The sequence below is a fragment of the Podarcis gaigeae genome (genome assembly GCF_964106915.1).
Source record: "Podarcis gaigeae genome assembly, chromosome: 2".
Lineage (NCBI taxonomy): Eukaryota > Metazoa > Chordata > Lepidosauria > Squamata > Lacertidae > Podarcis > Podarcis gaigeae.
In genome coordinates, this window is record NC_139679.1 from 24083061 (window position 1) to 24101283 (window position 18223).

At 43.6% G+C, this 18223-nt stretch overlaps 1 protein-coding gene across 1 annotated transcript in view; it reads right to left on the reverse strand.

Moving 5' to 3' along the window:
- SMURF2 (SMAD specific E3 ubiquitin protein ligase 2) overlaps window positions 1-3062 on the reverse strand; it is a 70562-nt gene extending 67500 nt beyond the window's left edge. Inside the window, exon 1 of the mRNA XM_083727518.1 lies at window positions 779-3062. Coding sequence (XP_083583644.1) covers window positions 779-830 — 52 coding nt within the window. The 5' untranslated portion in view covers window positions 831-3062. The remainder of the gene's footprint in view (window positions 1-778) is intronic.
- Between the last annotated feature and the right edge of the window lie 15161 nt (window positions 3063-18223).

Here is an 18223-nt window from a genome sequence, read left to right on the forward strand (position 1 = left end):
AAACCCACGTCCCAAAGCGGCCTCACATCCTAACGAACCGGTTGAGCAATCCAGATGCTGGAGAGATAGAGAAAGGAAAAACCTCTCACGATGCTCGAGCCCTGGAGTTTCAGACTGGCTTTATCGGAAGAGTCCGACGCTTTGCAGGATGCGTCCCTTCAGGGCGTCGTGTGCAGCAGCCGTTGCACCTGGAAGCTCGCACCCCTCGGCAAACTCTTCACCCCCCCCCCACCCACGATAGCTGAGATCGCGAGGTGGGAGCGTGGGGTGAAGAGCTTACTTTTCTCCCGAGGCCTGGAAGCTTTCGAGAGAGTCTCACATACACAAGGCAGTGGGGGAAGCAGCTCGCTCCTCGAGGCTCCCGGCCAGTGGGTTGAAACACAAACACACACAAACACCTCACGTTTCCCTTATTATTGTTTTGGAAAACAAACGGCGAAATTCTCTCTCCTTTCCTCACCAAACCTGGGGCCCTTTTCTCTCCCCACCCCCACCGCCCTCTTCAGCGTCCCGCAACTTCCGAACGGCTTCTCCACAGACCCGAATTATATTCCCCTCGCAACACCCTTCTTTCCCCACACAACGCCTCTTTCTTCTCGGGTGGCCCTTCCATTGTCAAAGCCGACCCGCTCCCCCCCCATACCCCACCCCACAAGGCAAACGAGGCCCCTCGGGCCTCGCTCTCCTCCTCGTAACGTGTGTATCGGGAGCGAAGCGTGCGCGCCGCCTGCCTGCCCGCCCGCCCGCCCGCCCCGCCGCGCGCAACGGCTCCTCTCACCTGTCAGTCGCAGCTTGACGGGCCCGTTCCTCCTCGCCCCTTGGTTGGACATGACCCCCGGGAATCCCTCCCGAGAGCCCGGCGGTAACCCTCCTTCCCTGCCGCCGGGGACGGGGGCGGCGCGGGAGGGAAAGGGAAAGAGAGTCTCTAATGGAGTCGGGCTGGACGCGCCTCACGACGCCGAATGGAGAAAAGCCCGGATGTGCCCACTGTCGCCATGAGCGTCAGGAGGCGGAGGCACAGCCGCCTTGCCCTTCCCTTCCCGCCCGAGGCTGAGGCGGCGAGTACAACAAAGCGGCAGACGGGGGAGAAGCCTGAGGGGGGAGCGGCGGAGTCGCTCGCGCCAAGGCCGGCCGGCCACTTCGCTCTCTCCCCCCCCCCTCCCGCTTCGCCGCCTCAGGCCCAGTTCCTCATAGGCCTCGCCTCCTCGTGAAGGAGCAGCAGTAACGACAGGGCCCCCCTTTCAAGGCGGCGGCGGCGAGGCGTCGCGGGCGGCCCTTAGGTGAAAGGCCCCCTCGTTCTGGAGCCTCCCGAGGCCGCGCGGAAGAACATCGATGGGGGCCCGACCCCCAGCGCGCTTTGCGAGAACTCCAGGCACGGCCAGCTCCGTGATGCCGGCTGTCCAACAAAAGAAGCTTAAAAACTCTCTCAAAAAATGTCATATAAACGCCCACAATGGGGAAACAATCTGCCAGCGCTCCACTTGGGGAACAGCAGAAGCTTCCTAGAAAAGCTGGGTCTATCCCTCGACATCCCCCAAAAAGCCAACGAGCTGCACCAACAAGCCCTCTGCAGCACCACAAACCCAACTCAATGGTGGTGTAAGGTTGGAAAGTGTTGGTCGCTTCTCCTACCTTTCCGCAAAGGCTGATGCCAAAATCCGGCATCAGCGAGCGCAGTTTTGTCCGGACGGAAGCGCAGAGTGTTTAAGGACCGGGATGTTCGCAGGGAAACCAAAATGCTCGTTTACAAAGTTATCATGCTACCAAGCTTACTGTATGCTTGGACCACTTATAAACACCAGCTCCTCAAAAGATTGCATCAATGGTGTCTCCAAAAAAATTTACATATCACTTGGGAAAACAGGTGAACTAATGCCAGGGTACCGGAAGAAGCAAGTATCACCAGTGTCAAAGCAATGATTCTTCAACATCAACTTCGTTGGACTGGTTGTGTTGTTCGGATGTCTGATTATCGTCTTCTAGAGCAACTACTCTATTCTGAACTTAAGAATGGAAAGCATAATGTTGGTGGTCAACAAAAAGGGTTTACAGATCAAGGTAAATTTTAAAAAATGTAGTATAAACACCAGCAATTGGGAAACACTCGCCTGCGAGCGCTCCAATTGGAGAACATCCAGAATTGGCCTCCACTTATGGACACACTGTTAAGACCGTGTTCAAGGAAAACAATCTTGCTTGGCTACAAGTGATCACCAAAGGAAGAAGAAGCTGCTTCAGGCACCACAGCTCCAAAGCTTTTGCTTTCGCCGCCACAAATTCTTCACACTGGGCTTCAGCAAAGCACATTAGTTCATCAGACAGCCCCTCTACGATATCAAGCAATACAATGATAATGTCCCCTATCTGGACAGGGAGAGCCTGACTACTGTTAGTATACTATGCTCTGCTAACCTCGAGGTTAGATTACTGCAATGCGTTATATGTAGGGCTGCCCCTGAAGATGATTTGGAAACTTCAGCTAATGCAGAATCTGGCAGCCAGGTTGCTCGCTGGAGCAAGACAGTTTGAGCATATCGGCTAGCATTGAGTTTCGGGGCCCAGTTCAAAGTGCTGGTTTTGACCTATAAAGCCTTAAACGGCTCAGGACCACAATATCTCAAGGCCCACCTCTTTCCATATGAACCTACCCAGACCCTGACATTATCTTCTGAGGCCCTTCTTCGTGTGCCTCCTCAAGAGATCTAGAAGATGGCAACACAAGAACGGGCCTTCTCTGCAGTGGCTCCCCACTGTGGTATGCTTTCCCCAGGGAAATTTGCCTGGCGCCTTCATTATACAACTTTAGGTACCAGGCAAAAACGTTCATTTTTAACCAGCCTTTGGTTGATTTGATTGACATACTATGCCCTTTTAAAATGTGGGGTATTTTGAGGGGTGGGGGTTATTGGGTGGTTGTTTTTATTTTGATCTATTATTTGATTATTGATGTAAACCTCCAGAATGTATTTTGTATAGTTAAGTTTTTACCTCTATCTTCTGTACATTGTATTTTATTTTATTGCTATGGCTAGTGTCTGGCGCAAATAAAGATTCCTCTGAATTCCAAAGCTTTTGATGCACTTTTTACAAGTGGTACTTACCTGATCCTAGTCAGGTGTCCACAGGATTGCAGGATTTCTGGCACCTAGGAACATCTGTCTGAACGATTCCTAACAAAAATGCCTCTGGTCTTTCCGGGAAGGTAGCTTTAAACATTTTTTTCATCTCATTATGAATCATTTCCCAGTATTCTTTAAGCTCCATTTCTTTACATTTCCAACACAGATCTGATTCTTATTAGCCAGTCTACTTGGGGTTGAATACCACCTGTGAATCATTTTCATATAATTCTCTTTCAATGTGTAGCATGCAGCAGATTTTAAATTGTTCTTCCAAAGTTTCTCCCAGAGGTTTAAATCCATATCATGCCCTATGTCCAGTGGGTCATTGAAACTTTAACCAGCTGATCCTTTGTTTCCCAGATGCTGTTGGACTCCCAACTCCTACCTGCTTCCCAACCAACAGGGCCAGGGGTCAGGGGAGTTGTAGTCCAGCTGCACCTCTGTAGAACCACATGTTCTCTGCTTCCGTTGCACTGTTCTCACCTGGCAAACTGCAGGGTACTTACCTGAGCCTGGCAAAGGATGGGGTGCTTCAGAAGGTGTTGGGGTGGAGCTTTAGCTCAGTGCCAGAGGGCACACACGGTGCATTGTGTATAGGAGGTACCAGGCAGGGCTGACCCAAGACATTTTGGCACCTGAAATGAACCACAAAATGGCATTCCCCTCCCTGCCATGGAAGGAGTGATGATCTACATCAGAAACAAGGAGGGAGGTAAAAGATCTACATTGGGATCTGTTGCCTCTGGGGATCCTGCTGCCCACTGGGTGGGCTGGCCCTGGTACCACGTTTAACCCTTCTCTAGTTAGATCTCAGAGCTGATAAAGCAAGGGGGGGGAGATTTTGCTCCCTTTCTTCCCCAACTTCCACTTTAGGTAGGCCAGTCATGCCAAACAGAGGAAAGTGCTTTCCTGGGATCCAAGGCAAATACATGAGAAAACAGAATATCCAGCTTGCCTGTCTCTCTCCAGAGGCTGGTGTAGCCTGCTTTTCACTGCCAAACTCCCACCTAAACACACCTGTAGCATGAACGAAGTCAATCCAGGCACTTGAAGGGAACATTTCCTTTGAGGCTAGCAGAAATGTACCCATGAGCCAAACACCAATTTTAAGAAGTCTATTTTGAATGAAAAGAAAGGAGGACAAAGGTAAAGGCACAATTGTACTTTAAAAAGGGAGGAAATGTTTCAGTTCCCTTGAAGACGATCCTATTGCAGCTACTTACAGGCAGATTTCTGATCTCCTGTAGCAGATGATCATTTGGGGGATTTGAAGGACAAATGACTGTTTGGAAACAGTCATGTAAATCAAGAGTTTCTGACCCAGGTGAGTTGATTGACAAGTGGTTGTGTCTAGTCAAGCAGGAGTCAGTTGCAGAGATGTTTTCTGACACCTCTTGGAACCAGAAAGATGGGAAAGATTACAGTGTTAACTACCTCCCATTACTGCATTTCCTTTGCCAGGCAGAACCTATTCAGTATATTCAAGGATAAATCTGACCTCCTGTTTGGAAGGAATGAAGAATGAGATCTTAAAGTGACAGGCTAGTATAAATCAAGTCTTTGCTACACCCTCTGGCCATTGAAATAAACAGGAGGGAAGTCAATAACTTACATGTTTGTCTTTGTTTGTTTGTTTTTTGTTTGTTTTCTTATAATTAAGTTATGTTGTTCTTATTATTGTTTTTTTTATGAATAATTTATTTTCTGTACATATGTGTGTATGAAAATTAATAAAGAGAATTTTTTTAAAAAAAGAAATAAACAGTCCTACAGTATGCTAGATGGACCAGTTAGCTGCATCTACTCTGCTTCCTTTGATGAATTTAATGTCTTCCAAGCCATGCAGCCACTCAGAGTGGCTGGGGAAACCCAGCCAGATGGACAGGGTATAAACAATAAAATTATTGTTATTGTTATGTTTTAATATATATTTTCAGGTGCATTAGTATCTCATTCTTTGCAGAGCTATATTTCAGTATTAAATGATGGCTTCCCATTTCTGATCAATTGTTACGCTCTTACTGTTAGCTCATAAATTTAGGAAGCAATCCTATGCTGCAGTTATGTCAGCTGAGTAGCTTTCGGAAGTGGTGCAAGCCCTACCCGTCCCATAGACATAGCTGTCAACTTTCCCCTTTTCTTGTAAGGAATCCTATTCGGAATAAGGGAATTTCCCTTTAAAAAAGGGAAACGTTGACAGCTATGCTCATAGAGATGGGAGTTAGGCAGATCTCCCTCCATACACTGGTAAAAAATGGTGGTGGTCTGTCTATGGCATAACTTCATATTGTCATATTGGAGTACTCTGCCTGTAGCATAGGTCCATATATTCCTCCTCTCACTCACAACAAAAATTAATCCTCCATTGTTTCAGAGGAAATAATTTATGTATTACCTTCACACCAGATTCATCAAGTATAGTTTTCCACTAGGATTTTCCCCCCTCCTACACAGTCCTTCTAGAATGATCTTTGGGAATTCTTGAAGATTTTGGGGATGATATCTTAATCTCTATAGGGGTTATTCAGAATGTCTAGCTAGCGTTCTTAATATCTACACCTATTAACTCTACAACAGTCTGGCAGAAGCAAATCTATTCCTATTATCCTGACCTTTAATGAAACCATGAGGTACACTTGCAGATAACTGCCAAAAAAATAACATCCACCCATCCCCATATGTCACAGGGCAGCTTGATCAGAGGGTCTGACAACTAGTTCACTAGAAAGAATTATTATTACTCACCCTACATGAGGTGGCATGTGGCTAACTTCAAAGTTGCCCCTCTGCTCTTTTGAATATTCTGATAGTTACATCATCCATGCTGATGTACTTACTTCTAGAGCAATCCCGTTGGAAGTGGTTTAAGAATGTCACAGGCCTACAAACAATCATTCCTATTTAATGTATCAGCATTAAGCATGCTTAGAAGAACATGACTCGAGTCAGTGTTTCAAATAACGGCTCAAAGGAAATAGAGCAAGCACATTTCTGTCCCTCGTTATTAAGGCAGCAACTGCTGTGGTAATTCTGAAAACCATTTACCTCAATGGATATCTGGTATTGATGCTAATATTGTCTCAATAGGGTTGTGTGGAAAGGTGGCAGAGGGTGGCACAGTGATCCTACCTTGTCTACCTTGAATATAGGTGTAACTATGCATCTCTGAACCACCTGTCTCCACTCAGTCCAGATTTTGAGGTGGGGGAGTCCTTTGTAGAAATAATAATTTTTATTATTATAATTGTAATTAATATTTTTTTTATTTTTTTTTTCCCCAGCCACTCTGGGTGGCTACAGCACATATCAGAACATACTAAAACATCAATCCTTAAAAACTTCCCGATACAGGGCTGCCTTCAGATGTCTTCTAAAAGTCAGATAGTTATTTCCTTGACATCTGAAGGGAGGGTGTTCCACAGGGTGGGCGCCACTACCAAGAAGGCCCTTTTCCTGGTTCCCTGTAACCTCGCTTCTCTCAGGGAGGAAACTGCCAGAAGGCCCTCGGAGCTGAACGATGGAGTTGGAGACACTCCTTCAGGTATACAGGGCTGAGGCCATTTAGGGGTTTAAAGGTCAGCACCAACACTTTTAATTGTGCTCATAAAGGTACTGGGAGCCAGTGAAGATCCTTTAGGACCGGTGTTATATACATCCGCTATATACACTTGATACTAATTCTTGTCTATGTACTGTTCCTGCTACGTATTTTAAGAGATAACGGTTTACCATAAGTATTGCATTTTAGACTGTTATATTTTCACCGATACATTCTAATCTAAATTATTATGGGCAGAAAAGAGCTATGAGACTTTAACTTGTAGTCTGTAACAAATCTATTTAATTTATGAGTATATAGGATGGGAGCATCAATCTGCTACATACCCTCTGATATTTTACATGTATATAATGCATTTCATTCTAGGGCCTGAGTTTTCCAAGGACAGCAAGATGTCCACTGTGAGAGACATGTTGAGGGACCAGTTGGGCCTTACTTGGTTCAATTCAGCAGGTATGTTCTTCACTTCTTGAGCTAAGGTACATAACATTACTCAGAATCACTGCACAGAGATTAGTTGACTGTGGATAAATCCTAAGCACCCGCTCTTGCTTTGTAAACATAAAGATGATAAAATGATACCGTCACACAGTTCTGATGTCAGTCCACCCCTGTTCTACAACATCTGTATGCCACAACTTGTTAGTGGAATGACAGACCTTCCAAGTGTCCCTATTTACCAGGGATGTCTCTGATTTAGAGAAACCATCCCGGTTTCTGGTTTGATTCCAGATTCTTCTGCTTTTCCTTAAAGGTAAAGGTAAAGGGACCCCAGACCATTAGGTCCAGTCGTGGCCGACTCTGGGGTTGCGGCACTCATCTCGCTTTATTGGCCGAGGGAGCCGGTGTACAGCATGACTAAGCCGCTTCTGGCGAAACAGAGCAGCGCACGGAAATGCTGTTTACCTTCCCACCGGAGCTGTACCTATTTATCTACTTGCACTTTGATGTGCTTTCGAACTGCTAAGTTGGCAGGAACAGGGACCGAGCAACGGGAGCTCATCCCGTCACGGGGATTCAAACCGCCGACCTTCTGATCGGCAAGTCTTAAGCTCTGTGGTTTAACCCACAGCGCCACACGTCCCTATTTTCATTGGATAAATGTCGGAGGGTATGTAGTTACCCGACTCCCGAGCCGTCTGAAGGCAATCCTGTACATGGAAGTTTGCCTAAAGTTTAATGTTTTATTATGTTTTTATATATGTTGGAAGCCGCTCAGTGTGGCTGGGGCAACCCAGTAAGATATGTGGGGTTTAAACAGTAAAATTATCATTATGGAATGGGACGTAGGATATGTGGGGATATGTGGGGTTTAAACAGTAAAATTATCATTATGGAATGGGACGTCCCTATTTCCATCGGATAAATGCTGGAGGGTATGGAATGAAACATTTGGCACTTCTACAAAGCAGTCGTCTTCCTTCTCCATGAAATAATGCAATGGAAATTCTGTGACCGGCGGTAACTCAGGGTGTTTTCTGTCTTCACCTCTAATGATTCCCCCTGCTACTCCGCCCTGCTATCATCTACATTTTGACAGAGGCATCCGTTCTTAAATTAAGATTGTGCAGGGTCTCAGATGTATGAGGCATATTTGAACGTTCAAAGCCAAGTGGCAAATAAAAAGAAAGAAAGAAATAGGAGTCACTGTGTGTGTTTTATGGAGTGGGTTCTGTGATGTGAGCATTCAAGTATTAACATTAAATTCTGTCAAGTGGTCTCTGTTTCACTCTAGGCTGATATCACCGAGCAACAAAATCCTTTCAAGATGAGGTAAAGAGTACAGTCCCAAAGGGAAGGGAGTGCCTTGTATCACCCAACAGCTCACTTTTTGGATGATCACAACACTGACAAGCTCAAAAGGGAGTTCCTTCCACTCATCCCACAGCCGCCAAAAGGCTAGTAATTGAGTATGTGTATCTCCAATGTGTAGAGGAAGGGCAAGTGGAGAAATCCTTAGGGTCTGTCGGGGATCTGGATGATCCTAGGGGACATATGAACAAAGTATAAATGCACCGTGAAAACACAAGACACCTTAATAAGTTCACAGTTTTATGATTTGTTCTTAAAAGTGGGAAGAGAATGTGCGAGGGGCGTGGAGGGTTGGTGCTGACCTTTAAAGCCCTAAACGGCCTCGGTCCAGTATATCTGAAGGAGTGTCTCCACCCCCATCGTTCTGCCCGGACACTGAAGTCCAGCACCGAGGGCCTTCTGGCGGTTCCCTCACTGTGAGAAGCCAAGTTACAGGGAACCAGGCATAGGGCCTTCTCAGTAGTGGCACCCGCCCTGTGGAACGCCTCCCACCAGATGTCAAAGAGAACAACAACTACCAGACTTTTAGAAGACATCTGAAACAAGCCCGCCCAGAGTGTCTGGGGAAACCCAGCCGGATGGGCGGGATATAAATAATAAATTATTATTATTATTATTATTATTATTATTATTATTATTAATGTCATGTGTGTGACATTGTGGCGTCCTGACATCACACACGTGAGCCTTGCACCTCCCTCCCTTAGCCGGGCGGAAGCTTCCCAGGCTTTGAGAAGGAGGCGCCAGGGGAACATTTAGGGGACTCCCAGTACGTTTCTGAGCACAATTGAAAGTGTTGGTGTTGACCTTTAAAGCCCTAAATGGCCTTGGCCCAGAATACATGATTGAGAGTCTCCACCCCCATCGTTCTGCCCAGACACTGAGGTCTAACGCCGAGGGCCTTCTGGCGGTTTCCTCACTGCAAGAAGTGAGGTTACAGGGAACCAGGCAGTGGGCCTTCTTGGTAGCGGCGCCCGCCCTGTGGAACACCCTCCCATCAGATGTCAAGGAAACAACTAGCTGACTTTTAGAAGACATTTGAAGGCAGCCTTAGGGAAGTTTTTAATGACTGATATTTTAATGTATTTTTAATCTTTTGTTGGGAGCTGCCCAGAGTGGCTGAGGAAACCCAGCCAGATGGGCAGGGTATAAATTGTTGTTGTTATTATTATTATTATTATTATTTAGTCCCCTTAGTCCAATGACCACACGCCCCTGGCATTCATCACAAATATACTATTAGGATTCACTTCAAAGGTCATAGTACCCATTTCTCAGTTGTGCCACTAAAAGTTGAAGCTGTTGATGTCCTCGTACTGGACCCAACACACTTATAGAGGTTCCAAAGGATTAATCCTGGCCTTCTGAGTTGCAGAAAGAAGTGTTTCTGTAAAAAGTCACTGAGACTAGTGAGTAACATTAAGACCAGGATCTGAAGATAACCTTGCGCATTGGCAAGCTGCTGAATGAATGAGACAAAAAATTGGAGCAACAGACACAGACACCAATGCCCTGTGAGACAGGATGTGTCTCGGGAAAATTATGCATCTGCAAAGGGAAATGACTGCAGCTGTGGCTAGAGGGAGAAGGGGGGGAGCAGCTGCCATTCAACAGGATTTTCCAACAGTTAGTCACCCTGCAAGTCCATCCTTGGCATATTTGTGTATGATGCACAGATATTCAGTTCCTTACTTGTATCGATGGAACTTTCTGCGTGACTATGTTGATAAAATATATTGCTAGGCGGTGATACAGATTATTAGGAAACGGAAGTACATCTTTGATTAATGGTCCAAAAATTGGAAAACGCTCTTGCAATAGCATGCCAAAATTAGAACTTCTAATGCATTTACTTTGAGACCTTGTGAAGTAAATTCTGTGTAACTAAAGTAACCACCAAGTCCTATATTTAAATGTCCGTGTTTATTTTCTGTACATAAAACCCAATCTTCTGTTCGAAAGTTTGGAGCGGCTTAGAATGAGGTGTGTGTGTGTCACTTTTCCTTTATACAAGCAGCCCATCATTGCTTAGCTCCCTCTCAGGATTGGATTCTGACCGCAGGGAAAATATTATTTCCTAGGAACGGATACACTATGTGGGAGGAACATCATCTGGTTGCCCTCCGGCAGACCGATAACAATTACATATGCCTTATGCAAGAGGAACATCGTCTGGAAAGGTCCTAAGTCCTGCTGTCGGAAGGGTAATGAGGCTTCTACTGGCAGGTCTCCTCTGCCCTGTTTACCAGACACAAAATGATGATGTAGCTGCAGAAGCACTTGCTAGAGTTGCCATCATTGCAGCTGCCCAAATATATAGGATCAGGGACACCAGGTGGCTAGACGCGTTTTGCAAATTATCCAATTATCTTGAGGATAAAGTTGACTCATAAATTGACTTTCCTACTCATCACTTTTTCCTTTTCAAAGTGGCCCGAAATGAAACGGTTATTTGGAATGGTGGAAGAGGCAAGATAAACCTTTGCACATCCCAGATTGCAATGTTGTGTTTTGTCAAGCAGTTTCAAACATTGAGGAAATGTGGATGAAGCTTTTGATCCATAAAACCATGGTCAGGTTGATGGCCTTGAAGATCCTTAGATTCTGGGATGTTTTAATATGTCACATCATACCCTTGAACATCTGCTGGTAAAGATGCAAGAAGGAAAGCTTGGGAGAAAATAGTCCTGTCTCTGTTTTATTTGTCTGTGTTTTATTGCACCATTGCACCATCAGATCTATTATTTTATAGATATCGAGGTTTTGAAATTATGGGTGTACATGATGCAAGAACCAAAATGTATGCATGCTTATTAAAACTTTATTATTCCCAAACTTTGTTGAATCTCTCTCTCATATATATATATATATATATATAGAGAGAGAGAGAGAGAGAGAGAGAGAGGTTCAGTGATGTAATGGTACAATAAAGTCAAATATAACAAGAAGTCAGAATGTTAGTCTCACTTCCAGTTGCTGTAACCCACTCAGAAGTCTCTTTACATCATAATGATGATGATGAATACCATATGAATTGTGAACGTACCCCAGAACTGAATTATCTGTTCATATCCCTGACCTTAGTTCTACCATCTAAAAATGTTAACTAGCTTTCCAAATATGGAAACTATTTCGGAAACAATAATGCAAACAATTCTTAGTCATCTGATGTTTTGGAATGCTGAGCAGACATGTTCATCGTTATTCAGCTGTTATCCAGGGTCATTTAGAGCAAAGGAAAACATATAAATGGGCTTGGTTGCGTCTTTTGTAATAGCTGAGAAACCCAAAGCTGCATTTTGCCCAGCTGCTTGGTACTGGGCAAATGCAATTGAAAATGCCATGTTGGTAACTAGCTCAGGGGTAGATTTCCGTTTTGCATGCAAAAGTTCTCAGGTTCAATCCCTAGTGTCTCTGATGACTGGGGCTTGGAAAGCCCCTGATTCAAAATCCTGGAGAGCTACTGCCTATCTGTGTAGACCAGTGGTAGTAGGATTGCCCTATTTCAAAAAACTAGGACATCCCGAAAATTGTTGAGCTTTTCAATCAACTTGCCTAAGATCCAGGACAAAGCGCCGCTTTTCGGAAATTCGCCCCGGTTACTCAGAGAGGTTTTTGGGTGTGCAAAGAATGCTGCAATCGGGGTTTCTCCTTTTCCTTGTTGCTTTAAAAAAAAATAAAAGTAAGGACTATCTCAAAGGAATATAAGGTACCTATGAATGGCAGCAAGAGACTTGAGTGCCCATCCCTCTGTTTCACTGATCTAGTAAAAGGCCACTGCAGTCTAGCAGCAGACAGAACTGAGCCTTGTCTGCTTGTTTAAAATACAACATGTGCTCTTGGTTACACCAGACCGAAAGTATTTCAAAACTAGTCTGGACAAAGTACAAGGAAGCTGGGGGGGGGGGGAGGAATATGGCATTGGAAGCAAATGTTCCTGAGCTGTGGAGAATGGACTGGGTGATTTCCCCATACCTTGTCTCACTCAGGTCTTTCTTAACTTTGTCCCATAATTATTTATTTGCTTGTAGTACCTGTTTGCGCAAGGTAATAATGTCTTCCAACCCTCACCTGTTCTGGCATTTCCCCCTCTTCTAACTTAATTCAAAACTAGGCCAGCCCAACTGATTGTTGTGTTTGAAGGTCAAGTGTTTTTCACCCTTCCCAAACTTTGAGCACTATTTGAAAAGTGTGCTTCAGACTTAGTCAGACCCATGGACCTTATAGCTCAAGGCTGTCTCCACTCTCCTTAGCCCCCTGAAATCCTGGCGAGCTAGCAATGCCCAACGGACTCAGCATGTGGCCTTTGACAAAGTTTCCCCTTTCCAGGAACTGTTCCGAGAGTTTAGCCCAAGCTCTATACCACTATCTGTTTTGATCTGGGTGGCGCTGTGGTCTAAACCACTGAGCCTCTTGGGATTGCTGAAGGTCGGCAGTTTGAATCCCCATGACAGGGTGAGTTCCCATTGCTCTGTCCCAGCACCTGCCAACCTAGCAGTACAAAAGCACACCAGTGCAAGTAGATAAATAGGTACCACTGCAACGGGAAGGTAAACAGCATTTCTGTGTGCTCTGGTTTCTGTCACGGTGTTCCATTGTGCCAGAAGTGGTTTACAGTACAGTGGTACCTCGGGTTAAGTACTTAATTCGTTCCGGAGGTCCGTTCCTAACCTAAAACTGCTCTTAACCTGAAGCACCACTTTAGCTAATGTGGCCTCCCACTGCCGCTGCGCCACTGGAGCACAATTTCGGTTCTCATCCTGAAGCACAGTTCTTAACCCTGGGTAATATTTTTGGGTTAGCAGAGTCTGTAACCTGAAGCGTATGTAACCCGAAGTACCACTGTAGTACCTCGAGCTATGAACGTCTCAAGTTGCAAACACTTCAGGTTACAAACTCCATTAACCTGGAACAGTTACCTCAAGTTGATAAATTTGCCCCAGGATGAGAACGGAAATCATGTGCCGGCGGTGCAGCGGCAGCAAGAGGCCCCATTAGCGAAAGCACGCCTCTAGTTAAGAACAGTTTCAGGTTAAGAACAGACCTCCGGAACGAATTAAGTTTGTAACTAGAGGTATCACTGTAGTCATGCTGGCCACATGACCTGGAAAGCTGTCTGTGGACAAACGCCAGTTCCCTCGGCCTGAAGGCGATATGAGCCCTATAACACTGTCTGTTCTGATCTACCACGTAATAAAAGAATCTACAAAGATCTGGATCACCAAAACTGTGTGCTTAAACATTTCCATTATTCAAATATTGCATTTTACATGGTTGTAACCCAACCCTGGGACTTTATGCTAAAAGCCAGGTCAGAAATCAATTTAAAAAATAATAATGATGATGATGATGATTCCTGTGTGATCGAAGCCTTTACAGAAATGCATAAGCAGCTAAGCACCTTTCACAGGCTGACCTGTTCGCATGCAGAAACTTTGCCACACGGAGTCCTGTCCAGTTGCGACATCAGGATGTTGTCTAGCGAAACATCTGTATTGATTCATATCTTCAAGCAGCCATATGGAGCAGGAGGCTGCCAGACACAAAGCGCCCTGGAGGGATTTCCGCATGGTGGATCATTGATGCAGTTTGGGGTACTTTGAACCACATCAGCATAAGCCTGGAAACTGCAGAAAAGGCTATATTGACCTGGTTAAAGATCTCCTGAACTGCATAGCGGGGGAGCCTCTTCACATACATAAAACACTGGGCTGTGAAGCTGCCTACTTGGTCACTGAAACACATTAACATAGATTTATTATTATTTAGTTTTTAAGACCAATTTATCTCTATCTATCTAAACTATCTATCTATCTACCTATCTATCATCTGTCTGTCTATCTATCATCTGTCTGTCTATCTATCATCCATCTATCTATCTATCTATCTATCTATCTATCTATCTATCTATCTATCTATCTATCATCTATCTATCTTCTATCTATCTATCATCTATCATCTATCTATCATCTATCATCTTCTAATTTTTATTAAATTTTCCGTTTTACAACTTAGAATACTCATTTAAACATCCTTAAATGACTTCCCTCCTCTTTCCATGGTTCATTTTGCATATCATAAATCCCTGCATGCTTTACAAAAACTAAACCTTTCAGTATTTCATTATCACACCCACCATAAATTATTTTCACTGTTGAATTTATCTTAATGCTGCCAATGTTTTCAAGTTCCCCTTATATTCAATAAACATTTTCCAATCTTGTCTATATGTATGTTCTTCTTGTTCTCTTATTCTATATGTTAAGTCTGCAAGCTGCACATATTCCGTCATCTTAAGTTGCCATTCTTTTTTAGTTGGGACCTCGCTCGCTTTCCATTTGGGGGCTAAAGAAACATGGCTGCAGTAGTGGCATACATAAATAACAATTTGTGATATATGGGAATTGCCCTCTGAATTATCCCCAACGAAAAGGACTCTGTTTTTTTTTTTAATGGAAAAGTACTTTTAAACATGTTTTTTTCAATTCATTATGATTATTTCCTAATACTCTTTTATCCTTTGACAGGTCCACCAAAGACCAATTTATCTTCCTTCCCAATGGTTGTTAAGAAATATTTTAGCATCCCCCTCCAAATCTAGCCGTGTGATTAGTTGTGCCAGAATTTGGCCAAAGATGCCCATTAAAATACCCATCCCATTGAAAGCCACACGGTTTGAATAGACAGCATCTACCTTCAGCTATGTACACTGTTACACCCAATACATTTTCCTGCCCAAAACTGTGCCCTTTTCTTTTTTATATATATAATAATTTTTTATTGTTTTACAACACAGATATACAATTTTGTCCAATTTTTAACAAACAAATTCTCTCTTTTTTGGACTTCCTTCAGCTTCTCTGACAATCATCCATCTATACCTCTTAATTACGCATTCCTTCTCCTTTAGTATTGTCTTTAGTCTTCCCTCCCACAGCTATTGCTTTTGACAATACCTCTCAAATTTCACAGTGCTTCTTTAAATCCCACTAACGTTGTTTGCACATCACATATATTTTTCAGATATTCTACAAATTTCCCCCAGTCTTCGATAAACTTTTGGTCTTTAAGATATCTAATTTTCCTAGTTAGCTTATCCAATTCTGCATAGTCCGTCAGTTTCGATCTCCAGTCTTCTATCATCGGTATTTCCTCTTGTTTCCATTTCTGGGCCAGTAGAATCCTTGCAGCTGTAACAGTGTATTGAAAGAGTTTACAGTCTTTTCTTCTTATCTCATTTCCTGTCATCCCTAAAAGAAAAGCCTCTGGTTTCTTTACAAATGTATACTTTAACATCTTTTTCAACTCATTATATATCATCTCCCATAAACTTTTAACTTTCTTGCAATCCCACCACATATGATAAAACGTTCCTTCTTTTTCTTTACATTTCCAACACTTATTAGATGTCTTAAACATTTTTGCCAATTTTACTGGTGTTATATACGATCTATAAAACATTTTCATCACATTTTCCTTTAACGCCGTACATGCAGTGAATTTTAAGTTTTCTTTCCATAATTTTTCCCAATCCTCAAATTGTATATTATAACCGAAATCCCTTGCCCATTGTTTCATTACCGACTTAACTTCTTCGTCTTTAGTATGCCATTCCAACAATATCATACATTTTTTACAGAATTTTACAATCATTGTTTATTATATCAATTTGAAACTTAGAGTCTTTTTCTGCATAACCGCATTCTTTAATATCTTTTTTAAACATTTCATTAACCTGAAAATAATGCAACCAATCATAAACATATTCTTTAACTTGTTCCTATGGTTTTAATTTCCATTTTCCTCCTTCTTTCATTGTCAATTCACCATAAGTAATCCATTTACCTCTCATATTAATTTTCTTAACACTGTGCCCTTTTCTGCCACCCCAGTTGGAAAAAAGCCTGGCTGCAATGTTCACAGTGCAAAAAGGTCCTTATTTGTTTCTATTTGAAATGTTTTTTTGCCCAAAAGTTCCAGGGCAGCGGAAAATGTGTGTGTGTGTGTGTGTGTGTGTGTAAATTAATCTGCACAACATGCGTATATAAGTCAGAACCAACAGATAAGGTGCCGAGGTGGGGAAAACCAACAAATAAGCATAACAAAATGTGACTATAAACAACAATAAGAAAAGCAGTAAAACTAAAAATGTATATATTTAAAAAAACTATAATCTATTCCATGCCATGCTGCATTTTTCCCCCAGGGGGGGCAGATGCTACTCTTTCTAATACTCTCCTTGCGGTAAGTTATATTGGCTGAAACAATGTTCTTTTTCTAGCCACTAGAGGAAATTAAATGGTATGCGGAGGTGATTCAAAGCCCTTCCCCATTCCTAGAGAGTCTATTCAGAAAGGAAGAATGTCAAGTTCAATCCGAGTATTGTTTCTGCTCCAAGACGGAGAGGGGAGAGAAGGAAGGAAGGAAGGGGGGACATTTCATGGGGAATCACTGCTTCTGATTAATCCACGCAGCACTAAGAGAAGGATTGCTTGGCTGTCTGTGGCCCAAAGCTGTGTTAGCCAATCCAACGGTTGAAAAGCACTCTTTTTACATCTGCTTCATAATAGTGGGTGAAGGTGACATTATCTAGATGATGGAGAAGCACTCTGGTGATTCTTCTTCATGGTTTTCTGGCAGGTCTAGAGCCTCTGATTGACAAACAAACTGTAAACAGATAAGAACCTTGGCAGTTTTATAAGAGTATACGTTTAACGTAGATGGAACAAATGATGAAGTTCATTTGGAATATGCAGGAAATAAAAATAAATAAATGTAAGGAACCGCAGAAAGAGGGGGAAGGAAGTTGAGTTTTGAAATGTTAAACTGGTTGCAAAATTATTGAAATAAATTTTTAAAAAGTCCAGCACCTCCTATCTGGACTAGTGCACAACTTGGGGAAGTGTGGACTTGAGGCTGTTGATATTGCTAAATGATCAATCCCCTACAGGATGTGATAGGTAAAGGTAAAGGGACCCTGACCATTAGGTCCAGTCGTGGCTGACTTTGGGGTTGCGGCGCTCATCTCGCTTTATTGGCTGAGGTAGCCGGTGTACAGCTTCCAGGTCATGTGGCCAACATGACTAAGCCGCTTCTGGCAAACCAGAGCAGCGCACGGAAATGCCGTTTACCTTTCCGCTAGAGCAGTACCTATGTATCTACTTGCACTTTGATTTGCTTTTAAACTGCTAGGTTGGCAGGAGCAGGGACCGAGCAAATGGAGCTCACCCCGTCATGAGGATTCAAACTGCCGACCTTCTGATTGGTAAACCCTAGGCTCTGTGGTTTAACCCACAGCGCCACCCCGTCCCTTCACAGGATGTGATAGTGGAGAACAAAAGAAGGGAAGGCTCGTTCATTGTCTTATTACCTTTCCAAACACACATGAGGCAAGGTGAAGAGAGTACCTCTACTCTACTCGAGTCGTAGGATCCACAGAGGCAACAGATCCCAATTGTTGATCTTTCTTCCTCCTTTGTCCCTGATGTAGCTCTTCCCTCACCCCTTCTTACCTGGCAGGGTACTCTCTCTCTCTCTCTCTCTCTCTCTCTCTCTCTCTCTCTCTTCACAGTATTTGAATACAGCAGCATAAGCAAGCTATCAGGAAAGCAAACTTAAGCACAGGATGCCATATCAGCTTAAATTCTCTCCCCCCCCCCACCACGATGTGCACATTTTATCGCTTACGCATTGCATTTGTGTTGGGCCAGCTGTACTTATTTAACCGATT